This window comes from Gambusia affinis, linkage group LG18 (genome assembly GCF_019740435.1).
Source record: "Gambusia affinis linkage group LG18, SWU_Gaff_1.0, whole genome shotgun sequence".
Classification (NCBI taxonomy): domain Eukaryota; kingdom Metazoa; phylum Chordata; class Actinopteri; order Cyprinodontiformes; family Poeciliidae; genus Gambusia; species Gambusia affinis.
In genome coordinates, this window is record NC_057885.1 from 9,117,655 (window position 1) to 9,135,894 (window position 18,240).

At 34.4% G+C, this 18,240-nt stretch overlaps 1 protein-coding gene across 1 annotated transcript in view; it reads right to left on the bottom strand.

The window, feature by feature from the left end:
• LOC122820673 overlaps positions 1–18,240 on the bottom strand; it is a 64,804-nt gene that overhangs the window by 27,874 nt on the left and 18,690 nt on the right. The window contains exons 15-30 of the mRNA XM_044098243.1: positions 17,542–17,850; positions 16,727–16,993; positions 15,933–16,110; positions 13,541–13,713; positions 11,619–11,675; positions 8,146–8,178; positions 6,956–7,054; positions 6,600–6,632; positions 5,774–6,040; positions 4,769–5,089; positions 3,954–4,220; positions 1,564–1,815; positions 1,203–1,320; positions 1,020–1,111; positions 574–624; positions 302–361 (exon numbers count right to left, since the gene is read on the bottom strand). Coding sequence (XP_043954178.1) covers positions 302–361; positions 574–624; positions 1,020–1,111; positions 1,203–1,320; positions 1,564–1,815; positions 3,954–4,220; positions 4,769–5,089; positions 5,774–6,040; positions 6,600–6,632; positions 6,956–7,054; positions 8,146–8,178; positions 11,619–11,675; positions 13,541–13,713; positions 15,933–16,110; positions 16,727–16,993; positions 17,542–17,850 — 2,577 coding nt within the window. The remainder of the gene's footprint in view (positions 1–301; positions 362–573; positions 625–1,019; positions 1,112–1,202; positions 1,321–1,563; positions 1,816–3,953; positions 4,221–4,768; positions 5,090–5,773; positions 6,041–6,599; positions 6,633–6,955; positions 7,055–8,145; positions 8,179–11,618; positions 11,676–13,540; positions 13,714–15,932; positions 16,111–16,726; positions 16,994–17,541; positions 17,851–18,240) is intronic.

The following is an 18,240-nucleotide window of genomic DNA, read 5'->3' on the forward strand; positions in this document are numbered from 1 at the left end:
CACATATTAATCAGCATCAAAAATTATATAAAAGCCTCAGAGTTGAACATGTTCAAAGATAAAATCATTTCTGATTTCAGTGATTTACTTTAAATCTCCTGTAAAATAGCATATCAGGGCAATAAACTGACTAAAATCATCATTAAATTAATCTAAAATGAATATCTTGAATTATTAAATATTAAATTGAATGTAGAATCAAACTACCTTTTATAACCCTTTTCTTTGTTCTGGTTACTATTTTTAGTCCAAACTTTTTGTCTAGAGTTATTATCTGAACCTCATGTTGAGCTCTAGTTACCTGGGTTAATGTTAGCATAGTCAGACTCTTCTGTTGGTTGATGAGTCGTCTCTGCTGTGACTGTCAGATGAATCCATGGGGAATCACAAAAAAAAGAAAAATAATGTTAAAAATTCATACAATATTCTTAGTTTTTCTATTTTATATGTTGGAGTAACTCTTTTGGAAATTCTATTTAAATTCTCCGTGTATTTAACATGTTTGGATTTATCTTCTTTTAAAATATGCCATCAGTCTCTTTAAATCAGCCAGAAACAAAAAACATAGTTTACCGTTTCCAGAGGCTCCGCTGAGGTGGATTGTCTCATAGAGGGAAGAATCACCTAAAGACAATAAAACGAGGTTAAAGTTCAAATGAGCAAAACTCAATAAAATTATAATTTTTACACAAAGATGCTCAACATTTATGTTTTAAGCTGTGTTTCATTACTTTGATCTTTCCTGACAATATGTTGATTTTTGTTACCAGTTTGAAATTTCCTAATTATCTTTGAAATGTATATTTCAATTAGACGGCCGAAGAGTAATAATTATAGAAGAATTTCTTCTAACAAGATTTATTTTACATCCAAACAACATTAATGTAGGAATATTTTTTTTACCCTGTTTTTATTTATTGTCTTTGGTCATAAAAACGGATTCATTAGAAAAAATAAAATAATCTATAAGTTAATTAAACATCCCAATTAATCATAAAGATATTTAATGTGAGACGAACCATGAAGTGGAGAGCTGTAAACAGAATCGTCATTCTGAGTCACTTCATGATTTGTACCTGAGGCTGGATTGATGCTCTCTGGTTGATTCAGTCTGAAAATAATAGAGACATAAATGCATTAATGGAAGTAATTATTTGATGAATGATTATAAAGAAAAAACTGATTTGTGGAGGTAGGACTACCGTCTGCAGCGCCACAACAAGAGCAGGACAATAACGAGAATAATGAGAACGACTCCAACAACTGGTCCAACGATCAACATCACAGGAAATGAAGAGCCGACAGGACTGGATACAGTTACTGAAAATATTAAACATTAAACACCAATTAAGATTTTATGATATCATCCTCCTGATTAGTAATTACTTCTAGATAGATAAAATCTTCAGCACATCCGCATAATCATTTTCAGTGATCACCTTGTTCCTGAATTAAGGTTAAATATTTTTAATATTTAACTTGTTGAAGCTTAATATTTAACACATTTAAAATACATTTTGTATTTAACGTACAAAATGCACCTAATACTTTAATCCTCCTCACCTCTAACAGACATCCAGCTGCTTGGTGACTCTTTTCCTGAATGTTGACATTTGTAGAAACCTTCATCTGACTTGGACACTGCAGAGATCTTCAGCTCCTCTCTGCTGTCATTATTGATGAGTTTATCATTGTGATAGAAAAACACATTGGAGAGAAGTTTTTGTTTTATATCTCTGCAGCTCAGAGTAACAGGATCTCCTTCAGTCACAGAATGAACAGGGCTCACCAGGATAATACCATCATCATCATCATCTGTAAAACAATCAGAGAATATTTGCTTATGATAAATGCTCAAGTCTAACTAAAAGTTTTCTTGAATAAAAATGTCTATTGTCAATGCCACATTTATTTATATATCACTTTAAAAACAGATTTAAAACAAGTGCTGCACAAAAACACAATAAAATAAGTTAATGAAAAGAAAAAGAGAAACAATACAAGAAAATAATATATAATGTAAAAATAATAACAGTAATAACAGTAGGCAAAAACAGAAGAGCTACAATATCAGGCCTCAATTAAATGCCAAAGAACAAAACTGAGTTTTAAGAAGTGATTTAAAATAATCCAGGCTGTGGGCAGATCTAATCTAGAAAGGTAGATTATTCCAGAGAACAGGAGCAGCAACAGAGAAAACCTGATCTGTTTTTCTCTAAAGTCGAGTCCGAGGAACATAGCAGCTGATTATTGGATCTTAATGTTCTGGACACAGAATGAAACTTCAAAAGATCCTGAAGACAAGGAGGGGCTGATCCATTTAAAACTTTATAAATTGTTAAAAGAATCTTAAAATCCATTCAATACAAAACAGGCAGTCAGTGTAAGGAGGCCATTAAGGGCCTTATATGGTCAGACTTCCTGGTTCCTGTAAGAAGACGAGCTGCTGCGTTCTGGATCAGTTGAAGATGCTGGATCAGGGATTTATCCAGGCCTTTATAGAAAGAATGACAATAATCCAATCCAGATGTAATGAAGGGATGGATAATTGCTTCAAAATCCTTAAAGCAAAAATTTTAACTTTTGATAAAATCCATCAGTGATAAAAACTTGATTTAACAACTGAACTAACTTGTCAAATTTTAAACATCTATCAAAGATAAAACCAAGATTCCTGGATGAAGTCCAACAAAACGGAGCTGAAGAACCAAGAATCAAATCTGGATTTTTAGTGTGAAGGTTTTGACCAAATAATAGGATTTGAGTTTTGCTATGATTGAGGAGAAGAAAATTTAGATCCATCCATGATCAACTTCAGCTAAACAATCTATTAAAACCAATAGAGATTCATTTTTACCTTTTACTAATTTTAGGGGCAAATAAATCTGGACGTCATTCGCAAAGCAATAAAACAAAATGTTGAATTTTCTAAAAATCTGACCAAGAGGCAATAAATCTAAAATCTAAAATAATCTGAATGCGTTATATGCCAAAATATAATCTGATGTTAATATTTTTTCCTAAAAGAGAAGATTTTAGCTTTTTATGAGCAGCAGAACAATTGATTGGAAACAATTTACATCAAGAATAACAAATTAATATTGTAATCTGAATGTTTACTTTTAAACACACGCACTTTATACACACGTATAATGTATGTGTGTGTGTGTGTGTGTGTAAGAACTGCACTATTACAGTGCAGTTCTTAAAAATATAATGTTACTGAAAGAGGCAGTAAGTTACTGCACTGTAACTGTTACAGTGCAGTTCTTAAATGCCAGTAGTGCTCTGCAGAGAAAAACAAGTATCTATAGTTTAATGTGTAACTAAAACCGCTTTGGAGTTTTCCCAGGCGCAAAACAGTTATGTGGCGTGATCTTCCATAATCTCGCATGATCCCCTGATCTTGCTAGACCTTCTTCGGAGGGAGATCTATCTGACTATAATGAATCACGTTAACTCAACTTGAATAACATATTCAAGTTCAAGTTAAAAAAACGATTGTCTCGCGCGGTCTTGTGTGACATCCAGAGATTTCCCGTGATATCCCGTGATCTCACTCGTTGTCTTCAGCACAGGATCAGGCTGACTATAATGAATCATGTTATTTCAACATGATTAAATTTCATACACGTGAAGTTGTTAAATTTCTTGTTTATCCAACATGATTGTATCACGTTTTCGTTTGAAACATGAAATTATTTAGTTAAAAGTACATGATTTTCTTTTGTTAATGTGATAACCCCCTAAAAAATTTTTTTCAGTGTAGTTATAATGGAATAGAAGACAGAAATAAATCTAGCCGAAATTTCTTTTGCCATAATTCTTTTTTTTTTTTTTTCCCGTAATTTAACCTTGGACTAAACATATGTTTTCCAAAAGCAGATATATTGATGATCTTTAAATGCAAAGAAAAGTCAAAGAAAAAAAACCCATAATAAACCAAATCTTACTCTGTTCAGTGATGTTGACAACGTTGCTAAACTCTCCAGATTTTGACTCACACCAGAACACTCCACTATTCAACAGAAATGGTTTAAAAGTGCATGTAGATCCATTCATTGTCCCCCAGCTGGAGCAGGATGACAGTCTGTCTTTTTCTGTAAACCTCATCACTCTCCACTCATCAGAGTTTCCCTCACAGCTCAGAGTCACAGATTCAGATCTGAAGTGTTGAACTCTGTCAGGATTCACTGAGAGAGAAGCTGCTGGACGAGGATCTGAAAACAAGACAGGATTTCATCTGAGAACAGAAACAACTTTAAAATGTTTCATTACAAATGGTTTGTTTCTATAGTAAAAAAGATTACAGCAAACATTTCAGCAAGTTGAATAAATAAACTACCATAGAGGAAATAATTATTTAATCTTTTAAAAAAACAAGTTGTATTTTATCTGTGAATGTTTAACAGCCTCCAATGATCAATGTTTTAATCAATCTCTAAACCTGATGGCTGATTTTATTTCCAACCTCTGACTGCCTGATGACTTCTTTAGTTTTCTGTAATCATTTGTGTTGATTTGTTAAAAATCTTCACAAAATGACTTTTGACCTCATATTTCTGTCATGTTGCACATGAAACAAGAACAAATGTTACAGTAAGAATAAAGGATAAGTCATGTTTGTTATCCAATAATATGGATGATTCATTAGTTTACTATGTTGAAAATATATTTTTATTAATAACATTTAAAATAAAAATAAATGTTGGATCAAGTTTCAAACCTCTAAAACTTAGTTATATTGAGAGCAAATAAACAAACTGACCTGCAGACCAGATAAACTTTATTTCACTGTAATGAGTGTAAAACTTTGGTTCTCCTCTTCCTGCTCTGCACACAAATCCTGCTGTGAGACTCGATCCATTAATGATGAAGGAGTTCTGCTCAGTACCATTGGTGCTGCCAGGAAGCAGCTCAGATCTGTAGGATAGTTGATAGATTTGCCTGGACAAATCAGGAACAGTTTTATACCAGAAGAACCTCCATCCTGCTGATTGAAGCTCCAAACCCTCACAGCTCAGAGTCACTGAGGCTCCAGGATTCGGCCATGATGGAGACACAGAGAGGACAGGCTGAGGGGGAAACACTGGAGAGAGATTTGAAACTGGGTCAAACTTTTATCCACAACCTCTCTTTTCTCTTTGTTTTATTTCCCTTAAAGAGTTAATATAGTTATAAATAGAAATTGAAGTAATAATCAGTAATAATAATAAAAGATGCTCCCTCTGGTTTAACCTTAACTTTGATATTTTACTTCCTCTTTCAGTAACATTATATTTTTACACTATTGCATTCTTAAAATGTGAACTTTATTTCATTCAACACTTTCATTTTTCTCTTATCACATAAATCAGGGACTAGAAACACTGATCAATATAATCTATTGAATCATTATTCATTGTATCAATAAACTCTAAGATGACTTTGATCGATGTCTCTAAGAACTTTCTGAAATTCTTTCAGCATTTTCTTTGGACTTTGGCTTCTTTAATATATAAAAATTATATTCAAAAATGTTCAGAAAATTTTAATCTATTGTAATAAAATATAAAGAAATTTTGGCCTAAAGCTGATATAAATCTAACAATAATCTTCAGCTGCTTGTAATATTTAATAAGAAATAAACATGAAAAACTATCAGCCCACTGAAATAACTAGACAGGTTTGACTGAAAAAAAAAAAAAAATAATAATATATATATATATATATACCAAGTGGAACATACTGTCATTCAAAAAGATCACTTGTCAGTAATAAATAATCAACTTACATACAGTTATTTTAACAATATTACTCCATGGTGTCAAAGAAAACCCTTCTTCACTTTTTCCTCTACAGCTGTATTCTCCACTGTGAGACTTAGTAGCTGAGATGATCATGTATTCACTGGATGATGGAGAGTTTTTATTGGTTGGTCTCCATTCATATGTCCACTCAGTTCCTCCATCATCCTGGATCTCACATCTCAGAGTGACTTTCTCTCCGCTGTAGATCTGAGACCAGTTGGGTTGCAGAATCAAAGTGGGTTTATTGGGAGCTAAAGAAATAAATTTCTGGTTAGCAGTTTACCACAACAGTCCAGAGTAAAATGTCTGTCTATGAGGGTAAATCTTTTGTTCAGATTTAAAACAATATTTCATTTCCTAACAAAGATGCTAAAATCATAACTTAGTGGAAACCAACAGGACTTTTACAGCCTTTTGTACTTCTCTGATAAATCTACTTTGTTTTGTCTGAAATTATAAATTGACTCTCCAGGTCAGTCTTGAGAATCAGCAAATAGACACAAAGAGGAACAAGTTGTTCTGCTCAACTATAGATTTCAAAATTAGATTTCTTTTTTGTTCAGCTTCCACTCAAATATTGTGTATTATAACATGTCAATATAATATATTCCAGTAATTCATGAGAACTTGAATGGTTCAAATAGGGACCATCTGCTCTAAAAACAAGAATTGTGATACTAAATGCCGATTACTACATCGTTTGTTCCTATACTGCACCATTAGGCTCAATTTCTGTACAAAACAAAGGTAAATGCATTGGAAAAACACCATATTTCTTCCTTTAAATTAACTCCGAAACAACTTATTTACCATCAGCACGTCCATGAAGCAGAAAACTGAGCACTGCAATAAAAATCAAGGTTTGTTAGACATTATCCAGCTGGTTAAGAATAAAAATCACAATGTTATTTTATTGACTTTAGATAAAGATTAAGATAAAAATGACTTTAAAAATAATAAACAAAGACATAAATATCACATTATGTCAAAAGTTTGTCAAAACTGAGACAAAAGCTGCTTGAATTGCAATGCTGATTACAAAATGAGGAAAAAGACTCAAGTGTTCTCTTTTCAACACTGTCAGATCTTAACAGAGATACACGGCCACGTTATCATGAAGAAATATTTTCCTTAAACTCTGAGCAGAAAGTCAGTGATGTACTTACAGAAAAAGCCCAGCATGCAGAGCAGAGCGGGTTTCATCCTGGTGTCCAGAATGGCTGCACAGCTCAACTGAAAGGCTTCTGCTTGATTTGAATTGTGTTCTTATAAAATGAGAAGTTAAGTCTAAAATAAATATGACATCAATAAGTTTCGTGCGTCTTCTTCTTACAATCCCCTCTCTGTTTCCTTCCCTTTCACACTAACTTCACTCCATAGTAGCCACTGATACTGCAGCACTTGATGATGGTTTGTGTTTCCCGTCCAATGCAGAGATATTTTAACCTTATGCACAATGTTTTTTTTGCTGGCTCGCACAGTAACATCCACATAAACATAAAACACTAAACTTGAATGCATGTTGCTATACAGAGCTGCTATACAATAGTTTGCAAAAAACAGTTTGCTGATTTTCATTTTTAAACATTCTCCTGTTTTGATGTGTGAACTTTACACAGAGAGAGAGAGAAATATTAAAACAGTAACTTTGACTTTCAGTCACAGACTGACCTTCATCTGCTGACCACCATCCTGTCTGGTTTTACCCACTTACCTGTTACAGGCTGCAGGTCACCACCACCAGAACAGAACAGCCTCATTATTATACATAACATTTGCTCAATGTGCAAAGAACAGCAGCTAATTGAAGAGATTGCTGTACAGATAACCATGCATGTTTTTGGGTTTTTGAGGGAGTTGTGCATCTGTACATCATACAGAAACACTCTTGTGTAAGACTTAAACTCAGGGCCCTTTTGCTGCCCAGCAACAATTATAAGAACGATAGTGGAACATGCATCTCACAGAGCATCACAGTGGGAGCTTAGCAGCAACTTTCTAAACACATTTTGTGTGTGTGTGTTTGCATGTGTTGGGAGGGAAGTGAACATGAAGTGTTAAAATGGTGATCATATCAGATAATCAGTTGTGCATGTTTCCTGGAACAAGATCTGTGAATAAAAGATGGTTAACATGTAAAACTATGTGTTAAAACGCCATTGGAGCTTTAAGACCTGAGGTGCAAAGGATTATGGGATGAATTGGGTATTTGAATGTTGAAAGTTCTTCCGTGTAAACATAGATTCTAAAATTAGTTTTTTTTTATTCAGCTCAATTTCTGCACAAAACAAAGGTAAATGCATTGGAAACACAACATATTTCTTCCTTTAAATTAACTCCAAAACAACTTACTTACCATCAACACGTCCATGAAGCAGAGAACTGAGCACTGCAATAAAGATCAAGGTTTGTTAGACATTATCCAGCTGGTTAAGAATAAAAATCACAATGTTATTTAATTGACTTTAGATAAAGATTAAGATAAAAATGACTGTTTAAAAATAAAAAACAAAGACATAAATATCACATTATGTCCAATGTTTGTCAAAACCGAGACAAAAGCTGCTTGAATTGCAATGCTGATTACAAAAAGAGGAAAAAGACTCGAGTGTTCTATGACGGCCCCTGCTGTGTGGTCCTGTGTGTGCTATGTGGCCCGTAAATTGTTTGTCAATTAAGGTTCTTGATTATGGGAGGCGCTTCTGATTATGTGGCCACCTGGATTGTAAATAAGGAGCCGACTGCAGGCCCAGCCGAGATCCTGACTCAGAGGAGGCGCCGGCAGATCGCTTGACACGTTGTGGGAGCTGAGACCAGTGAGAGCCAACCGGGTCGATGACTGGGGAAGGACCAGGCTGAGGGAGCGCTGGTTTATCAAGTCTTGGGCTTCTGCCTATTTATCCCCTAGACAATCGTTTTTTTTAAATAAATGCCTCTGAAGGGCTAAAAGTGTTTCTGGTTGCCGTGTCCTCCCTATTTTTTGTTGCAGCCATGCAAGCCGAGCCGTAACAGTTTTCTTTTCAACACTATCAGATCTTAACAGAGATACACGGCCACATGTTATCATGAAGAAATATTTTCCTTAAACTCTGAGCAGAAAGTCAGTGATGTACTTACTGAAAAAGCCCAGCATGCAGAGCAGAGCGGGTTTCATCCTGGCATCCAGAACGGCTGCACAGCTCAACTGAAAGGCTTCTGCTTGGTTTGAATTGTGATAGTTTAAAACACGAAGTTAAGTCTAATAAGTTTCATGCGTCTTCTTCTTACAATCCCCTCTCTCTGTTTCCTTCCTTTCACACTAATTTCACAACCAAGTAGCCACTGATACTGATGATGATTTGTACTTCCTGTCTATTGCAGAGATATTTTAACTTTTTGCACAACATTCTGTGTGGACTTGCAAAAAAATATCCAGTTATACAAAATAATATATAATAGTTTGCTGATTCTCCTTTTTAAACATTTTGCTGTTTTGATGTGTGAACTTTACACAGAGAGAGAGAGAGAAATATTAAACAGTAACTTTGACTTTCAGCCACAGACTGACCTTCATCTGCTGACCACCATCCTGTCTGGTTTTACCCACTTACCTGTTACAGGCTGCAGGTCACCACCACCAGAACAGAACAGCCTCATTATTATACATAACATTTGCTCAATGTGCAAAGAACAACAGTTAACTGAAGAGATTGCTGTACAGATAACCATGCATGTTTTTGTGTATTTGAGGAAGTTGTGCATCTGTACATCATACAGAAACACTCTTGAGTAAGACTTAAACTCAGGGCCCTTTTGCTGCCCAGCAACAATTATAAGAACGATAGTGGAACATGCATCTCACAGAGCATCACAGTGGGAGCTTAGCAGCAACTTTCTAAACACATTTTGTGTGTGTGTGTTTGCATGTGTTGGGAGGGAAGTGAACATGAGGTGTTAAAATGGTGATCATATCAGATAATCAGTTGTGCATGTTTCCTGGAACAAGATCTGTGAATAAAAGATGGTTAACATGTAAAACTATGTGTTAAAACGCCATTGGAGCTTTAAGACATGAGGTGCAAAGGATTATGGGAGGAATTGGGTATTTGAATGTCTTTAGGTGTTATCCTGGGTCAAGAAAAAAAGAGCATGCTAATTTGTGTCACTCATAATATAAATTAAACAAAATAGCATGCAGCTCTTAATGTGTCAGCTAAAGGTAAATGAACATTTTATAAAATATATTGACTTTATGTTCAGACTTTATGTTCCGATCACCATAGTGCTCATAGTGTGTTTTAGTGCTCATTTTATCAATTATAATCACAAACGTTAAAGAGTTACAGGGAAATGTAGACGGCACAATGACCCACGTTGAGCCTAGGAAAGATTATTCATCATCAGTAGCATTTTCAATGGACCACATATTTTGTGTGTGTAATATTGCATATTGGTCTCCTAAAAAATACAAAAAAAGATGTAAAAAATTCCCACTATAAGGCAAAAGTATCACATGATAATAAAGCAGAGGCTGCATATAGAACCTTCTATAGTGGACAGTTAGAATGAAGTAGTTTGTTTTAGGTTGTAAATCCAAACTGCAGTTCATACTGTTGACCACAAGATGGCACCAAAGAGGACCGTGTAGAAAAGCTTTGAGTAGTAAAACATGATTTTAACAGTTCATCTAAATTTCAGAATCAAAATCTTGTAATTTTGCTATTGATGCCCAACGTGTGTAAAAGAGCACATGAACAAATTATTGAAAGTTCATGTCCCACATACTCTTCAGTAGCACAGCTCCACACAGAGGATAATAGGTTGAACTGCTTTTCATAAAATAAATTGACATTTCTAAAGTAGTTAGTGACTTTATATTTTGTTTTTTCCTGCTGGCTGCTTAAATACAGCTTTGTAACAAACTCACTTGTTATATTTCCTTTTTCAAAGTAACAAGAATGAATTTATGCAACATTTTCAGATTGGTGCATAATCTGAAAATTATGCAATGTTCTTTTGTGAAGCGAGATCTTCACTAAAAAGCTAAACTCTTAATATAGTGGAAAGTGTGACTGTTTTTATTGTGAGACATTTTTATCTATATTTTATGTGTGTAGCTCTATGAGAAGTATGAGTTGGAAGTTTTTTAGCTTTAGGGTTTCACAACAGAAAAGGATAAGTTGCCTTAAAAGAAATTTGACTTCATAATTTATTGCCTTGAAATTGGGGCTTTAAAAATTCCTGCTCTTTCTGAAACTTTGTCTTCAGGAAGTCGTCATTACATCGCTCCTCTATTAACCTTTTAAAGTTTTTACCAGCGTTGCACTGAGAAGTAGCTTGCATAATGCAGAAGCACATCTATACTGGATGTTTGCTAATTGCTGCTGGCTAGTGTGAAAGAGCTGAATGGAGTAATGAAGGGAGAGGGAAGCTCTGAAACTTGGACACTGCAGCTCTGAGGAGGAGCTTCATCCTCAAGGTGGCGCTAGCTCCACCCAGACCCTTTTGCACAGCTGAATGGTTGCTATGGAAGATTAAAGGATTTCTCAAACATGCGTGAAAGAATCAAAATAACACTCCAGTTATGTTTTGGAGAGGTGAATAACATTATCACATGACGTAAATTTCAAAAGAGTCAATATTACATTATACTGTCCTTCATGTGACATTCTGATTGAGAACAGGCAGTTTTCAGGTCTGGGTGTATCTAAACAAAATCAACTAAAGTGTGATAAACCACAAATGTGTTTTTTTTCTTTTCCCTTATCTGCTTGTTGTTATCAAACAGTTAAATCAGAGAAACTTGCAAAATAATAGTAAACGAGGAAGGGATCAAACACTTTTTCACACCACTGCGTTTCGTCTGTCGTGGTTCACCTGCCGTCCACTCTCCACCATCATTCAACCCTGGAAACAACACAGAATACACAATCACCAGCTGATCAGCTTCACCATCCAGAGCAGTAAGAACCACTGATCATCTTCCTCACATGCAATCTATATCAACAATTGACTCAGCTTTCTTCATGGTGTGGCCCTGGCTTGATGCTCCCACTGAAAGCCGTTCATCTTCCTGAACAATTACTAGGCTGGGTAAACAGTTTCATCTTCCCTTTCTGATTGTCTGTTTGCTAAAAAAAAAAAAACAACACCATAATGGCATATTCAACCTAAAGAGACTTTAGGATAGCTTAAGCTTTCTTTTTATTAATGTTTTCTTTCATCAGTGGTCACATTTACAAATAATTGCAAGAACAGGAAGGCTACAATTTAAAAGTTCTTGATTTAACTCAAACTGGTAGTTTCCAGAAATTTAAACTGATAACGCCTTTGTGATTCAAAATATTCTTTGCTGCCACCAAGAGGTGGGAAATAGAAATTACAACATATTTACTGCCCCATCACCACAAACGTTCTGATCAGTAATAGTTCCTTTATCTGTAATAGAAAGATATTGTTGAAAGTTAAATATACTCCACATGTTCTGACAGATTTTATTCATTTAAGTTATTTTAAAATAAATGTTCCTTACAATGCTGATTACAAAAATGTCCATCTTCCCATTCCAAGTGTTAGTAATTGTCTGTTTGCCGAAAACCCAACACTACACGGACATATTTACCCTTTAGTGACCCTAGGCTGTCTTAAGAATAGTTATTGTCATCAGTGGCTACATTAATAAATAATGGAAGAAGAGAAAGGCAGCAGTTTAAAAATATTAACAGAATCAGATCAGCAGCATCTTAAAGCTGAAACACTTCCTTCAGTATGACAAACAATGTGTAGGATTTGTTTCTATTGCATTTCACAGATTTAACAGAAAATATACGTAAATGACAGCTTTTTGCAAAAGCAAAAGGAGGCAAATCTGATATTTGTAACATATTTTTATTCACAGGATTGTAATAAAAGCATACAAAGATATCGCATTACACAAGATAACAGCTTTTATCTGATGCAGTTTCCTGGAGAACAGGGCTGCCCCAAACCTCAATGGGGCTGTAAGCAAAATTTGGTTTTGGAGTCCTGCTTTGTTTCTGCTGATGTGGATTGATCCAATCAATAGTCAGACGATTAGATAATTTGCTCACCTGCTATAAATTTATTAAATCTCTGACTGTGCATTTTAAATTGTATCCTTTATGCTAGTGATAGTAAAAGCAACAAAAATTATAGTATGCACTGGACTTAAGATGGAACACAGATATTCATAAAATACTAATAATTCCAAAAGCTAAATATTAAATTTTACGAGGTGAGTCTTTCTCGCCTGAGAATGTGGATCGGTACTGGGTTGATTCTGTGCCTTCAAATAATTTTAACAGCTCCTGGAGAAGTTTCACATACTTAAGAAGTTGATGTAAAAATAATGTGTGTCTTAGCCACATAAAATATCATGCGCAGCAGCAAGCAATATATCACCAACTACAGCAAAGATTAGCTCATTAATAGATCGATGCAGAAGCCATTTAGTCTGATGTAAAAGCATTTTGCTAGACAAAGTCAAACATTGAGAAGTTTTAATTATTGTTATCAAATGTTAAACACGTTTATAAGCCAAAAAAAATACAACAACTCAGAAATATATAAGGCCAGCAACGACAATAAACTCATTTAAAGTTAAAGCTCAGTTTCACACAAATACGAAGATGCTAGCATAAATGTTTGGCTGTTGAACTGGAACATTCGACGTCGCTTTAAGCTAATTTTCCATTAGTAGCTCCACCAATATTTTTGATAAACATTTCATTACCAATTACATAAAAACATACCTTTATCTCGGCTTTTTTCTATTCTTCCTCTTTCTTTTCTTTGTCCCTGAAAGCTAAGTCCTTTCTGCGTCATTGGTTTATCTTCAATGCACGTTACACGGCAGCTCATATTACCGGTGAAGCGTGACCCACCGTGGCCAGTAGGGGGCACCCAAGAGCAATTTATTATTATTCTTTGTAGATTATTATGATTATGGTTGTTGTTGTTGTTGTCAAATATGATATTGTATATAAAAAATATCACAACTTTATAAGAAACTTGTAATCACATAGAAATCATTAACAAAATAGAAAATCACTTCCACTTAGAGGGCCCTCTAGCAGCTCCGGGTCCAAAGCAGAAACTCATTTTGCTTTGCCTTTGCCTTGGGCCAGCCCTGCTGGAAAACGAAACATCACACTGCTCTTTCCTGTCAATTGAGAAATAATTTGAGTCACATATTAATCAGCATCAAAAATTATATAAAAGCCTCAGAGTTGAACATGTTCAAAGATAAAATCATTTCTGATTTCAGTGATTTACTTTAAATCTCCTGTAAAATAGCATATCAGGGCAATAAACTGACTAAAATCATCATTAAATTTATCTAAAATGAATATCTTGAATTATTAAATATTAAATTGAATGTAGAATCAAACTACCTTTTATAACCCTTTTCTTTGTTCTGGTTACTATTTTTAGTCCAAACTTTTTGTCTAGAGTTATTATCTGAACCTCATGTTGAACTCTAGTTACCTGGGTTAACGTTAGCATAGTCAGACTCTTCTGTTGGTTGATGAGTCGTCTCTGCTGTGACTGTCAGATGAATCCATGGGGAATCACAAAAAAAAGAAAAATAATGTTAAAAATTCATACAATACTCTTAGTTTTTCTATTTTATATGTTGGAGTAACTCTTTTGGAAATTCTATTTAAATTCTCCGTGTATTTAACATGTTTGGATTTATCTTCTTTTAAAATATGCCAGCATTTCTACCATCAGTCTCTTTAAATCAGCCAGAAACAAAAAACATAGTTTACCGTTTCCAGAGGCTCCGCTGAGGTGGATTGTCTCATAGAGGGAAGAATCACCTAAAGACAATAAAACGAGGTTAAAGTTCAAATGAGCAAAACTCAATAAAATTATAATTTTTACACAAAGATGCTCAACATTTATGTTTTAAGCTGTGTTTCATTACTTTGATCTTTCCTGACAATATGTTGATTTTTGTTACCAGTGTGAAATTTCATAATTATTTTTTACCCTGTTTTTATTTGTTGTCTTTGGTCATAAAAACTGATTCATTAGAAAAAAATAAAATAATCTATAAGTTAATTAAACATCCCAATTAATCATAAAGATGTTTAATGTGAGACGAACCATGAAGTAGAGAGTTGTAAACAGAATCGTCATTCTGAGTCACTTCATGATTTGTAGCTGAGGCTGGATTGATGCTCTCTAGTTGATTCAGTCTGAAAATAATATACATAAATGCGTTAATGGAAGTAATTATTTGATGCATGATTATAAAGAAAAAACTGATTTGTGGAGGTAGGACTACCGTCTGCAGCGCCACAACAAGAGCAGGACAATAACGAGAATAATGAGAACGACTCCAACAACTGGTCCAACGATCAACATCACAGGAAATGAAGAGCCGACAGGACTGGATACAGTTACTGAAAATATTAAACATTAAACACCAATTAAGATTTTATGATATCATCCTCCTGATTAGTAATTATTTCTAGATGGATAAAATTGTTAGAGAATTTTCGGTATTATCATTTTGTTATTACTTTAGTTTTAGTTCAAAGTCAGTCTGTTTAAAGTGTTCTGTTTCTCTTCTGACCTGGAGGTCAGGATTGTCTGTTTATCTTCATTTGAGCAGTTAACAGCTTGACTGAAATTTGAACCGGGCTTAGATCGTAGATTAGTTACCACATCTGGAAATGGGTTCCTACATGAGTTACGACCTCTGCTGTTTTTACTAACTGCCCCCTTGGCTGTTTTTCTTTGACAATAAAACAAGAGCTCACGTGAAAGGAGATCAGAACTCTCTGTGAACAGCTTGGAGAAGCTGATATCGGAGATTTCTCCTTTTGCAAAAGCTTTGTCATAAAATTCATATATACGTTGTCTGTGGTTCTTTTATTTTAGGTTCAAGGAAAAGTACCTATCAAAAATCTTCAGCACATCCGCATAATCATCTTCAGTGATCACCTTGTTCCTGAATTAAGGTTAAATATTTTTAATATTTAACTTGTTGAAGCTTCATATTTAACACATTTAAAATACATTTTGTATTTAACGTACAAAATGCACCTAATACTTTAATCCTCCTCACCTCTAATCCAGCTCCTTGGTGACTCTTTTCCTGAATGTTGACATTTGTAGAAACCTTCATCTGACTTTGACACTGCAGAGATCTTCAGCTCCTCTCTGCTGTCATTATTGATGAGTTTATCATTGTGATAGAAAAACACATTGGAGAGAAGATTTTGTTTTATATCTCTGCAGCTCAGAGTAACAGGATCTCCTTCAGTCACAGAATGAACAGGGCTCACCAGGATAATACCATCATCATCATCTGTAAAACAATCAGAGGATATTTGCTTATGATAAATGCTCAAGTATAACTAAAAGTTTTCTTGAATAAAAATGTCTATTGTCAATGCCACATTTATTTATATATCACTTTAAAAACAGATTTAAAACAAGTGCTGCACAAAAACACAATAAAATAAGTTAATGAAAAGAAAAAGAGAAACAATACAAGAAAATAATATATAATGTAAAAATAATAACAGTAATAACAGTAGGCAAAAACAGAAGAGCTACAATATCAGGCCTCAATTAAATGCCAAAGAACAAAACTGAGTTTTAATAAGTGATTTAAAATAATCCAGGCTGTGGGCAGATCTAATCTAGAAAGGTAGATTATTCCAGAGAACAGGAGCAGCAACAGAGAAAACCTGATCTGTTTTTCTCTAAAGTCGAGTCCGAGGAACATAGCAGCTGATTATTGGATCTTAATGTTCTGGACACAGAATGAAACTTCAAAAGATCCTGAAGATAAGGAGGGGCTGATCCATTTAAAACTTTATAAGTTGTTAAAAGAATCTTAAAATCCATTCGATACAAAACAGGCAGTCAGTGTAAGGAGGCCATTAAGAAAAAAAACTCCATAATAAACCAGATCTTACTCTGTTCAGTGATGTTGACAGCGTTGCTAAACTCTCCAGATTTTGACTCACACCAGAACACTCCACTATTCAACCTGTATGGTTTAAAAGTGCATGTAGATCCAGTCATTGTCCCCCAGTGGGAGCAGTATGACAGTCTGTCTTTTTCTGTAAACCTCATCACTCTCCACTCAGTAGAGTTTCCCTCACAGCTCAGAGTCACAGATTCAGACCAGAAGTGTTGAACTCTGTCAGGATTCACTGAGAGAGAAGCTGCTGGACGAGGATCTGAAAACAAGACAGGATTTCATCTGAGAACAGAAACAACTTTAAAATGTTTCATTACAAAGGGTTTTTTTCTATAGTAATAAAGATTACAGCAAACATTTCAGCAAGTTGAATAAATAAACTACCATAGAGGAAATAATTATTCAATCTTTTTAAAAAACAAGTTGTATTTTATCTGTGAATGTTTAACAGCCTCCAATGATCAATGTTTTAATCAATGTCTAAACCTGATGGCTGATTTTATTTCCAACCTCTGACTGCCTGATGACTTCTTTAGTTTTCTGTAATCAGTTGTGTTGATTTGTTAAAAATCTTCACAAAATGACTTTTGACCTCATATTTCTGTCATGTTGCACATGAAACAAGAACAAATGTTACAGTAAGAATAAAGGATAAGTCATGTTTGTTATCCAATAATATGGATGATTCATTAGTTTACTATGTTGAAAATATATTTTTATTAATAACATTTAAAATAAAAATAAATGTTGGATCAAGTTTCAAACCTCTAAAACTTAGTTATATTGAGAGCAAATAAACAAACTGACCTGCAGACCAGACAAACTTTACTTCACTGTAATTAGAGTAAAACTTTGGTTCTCCTCTTTCTGCTCTGCACTTAAATCCTGCTGTGAGATTCGGTCCATTAATGATGAAGGAGTTCTGCTCAGTACCATTGGTGCTGCCAGGAAGCAGCTCATAGGTGTAGGATCTGCTGGTTGTATCAGGAACAGTTTTATACCAGAAGAACCTCCATCCTGCTGATTGAAGCTCCAAACCCTCACAGTTCAGAGTCACTGAGGCTCCAGGATTCGGCCATGATGGAGACACAGAGAGGACAGGCTGAGGGGGAAACACTGGAGAGAGATTTGAAACTGGGTCAAACTTTTATCCACAACCTCTCTTTTCTCTTTGTTTTATTTCCCTTAAAGAGTTAATATAGTTATATATTGAATTTGAAGTAATAATCAGTGATAATAATAAAAGATGCTCCCTCTGGTTTAACCTTAACTTTGATATTTTACTTCCTCTTTCAGTAACATTATATTTTTACACTATTATATTCTTAAAATGTGAACTTTATTTCATTCAACACTTTCATTTTTCTCTTATCACATAAATCAGGGACTAGAAACACTGATCAATATAATCTATTGAATCTTTATTCCTTGTATCAATAAACTCTAAGATGACTTTGATCGATGTCTCTAAGAACTTTCTGAAACTCTTTCAGACATTTTCTTTGG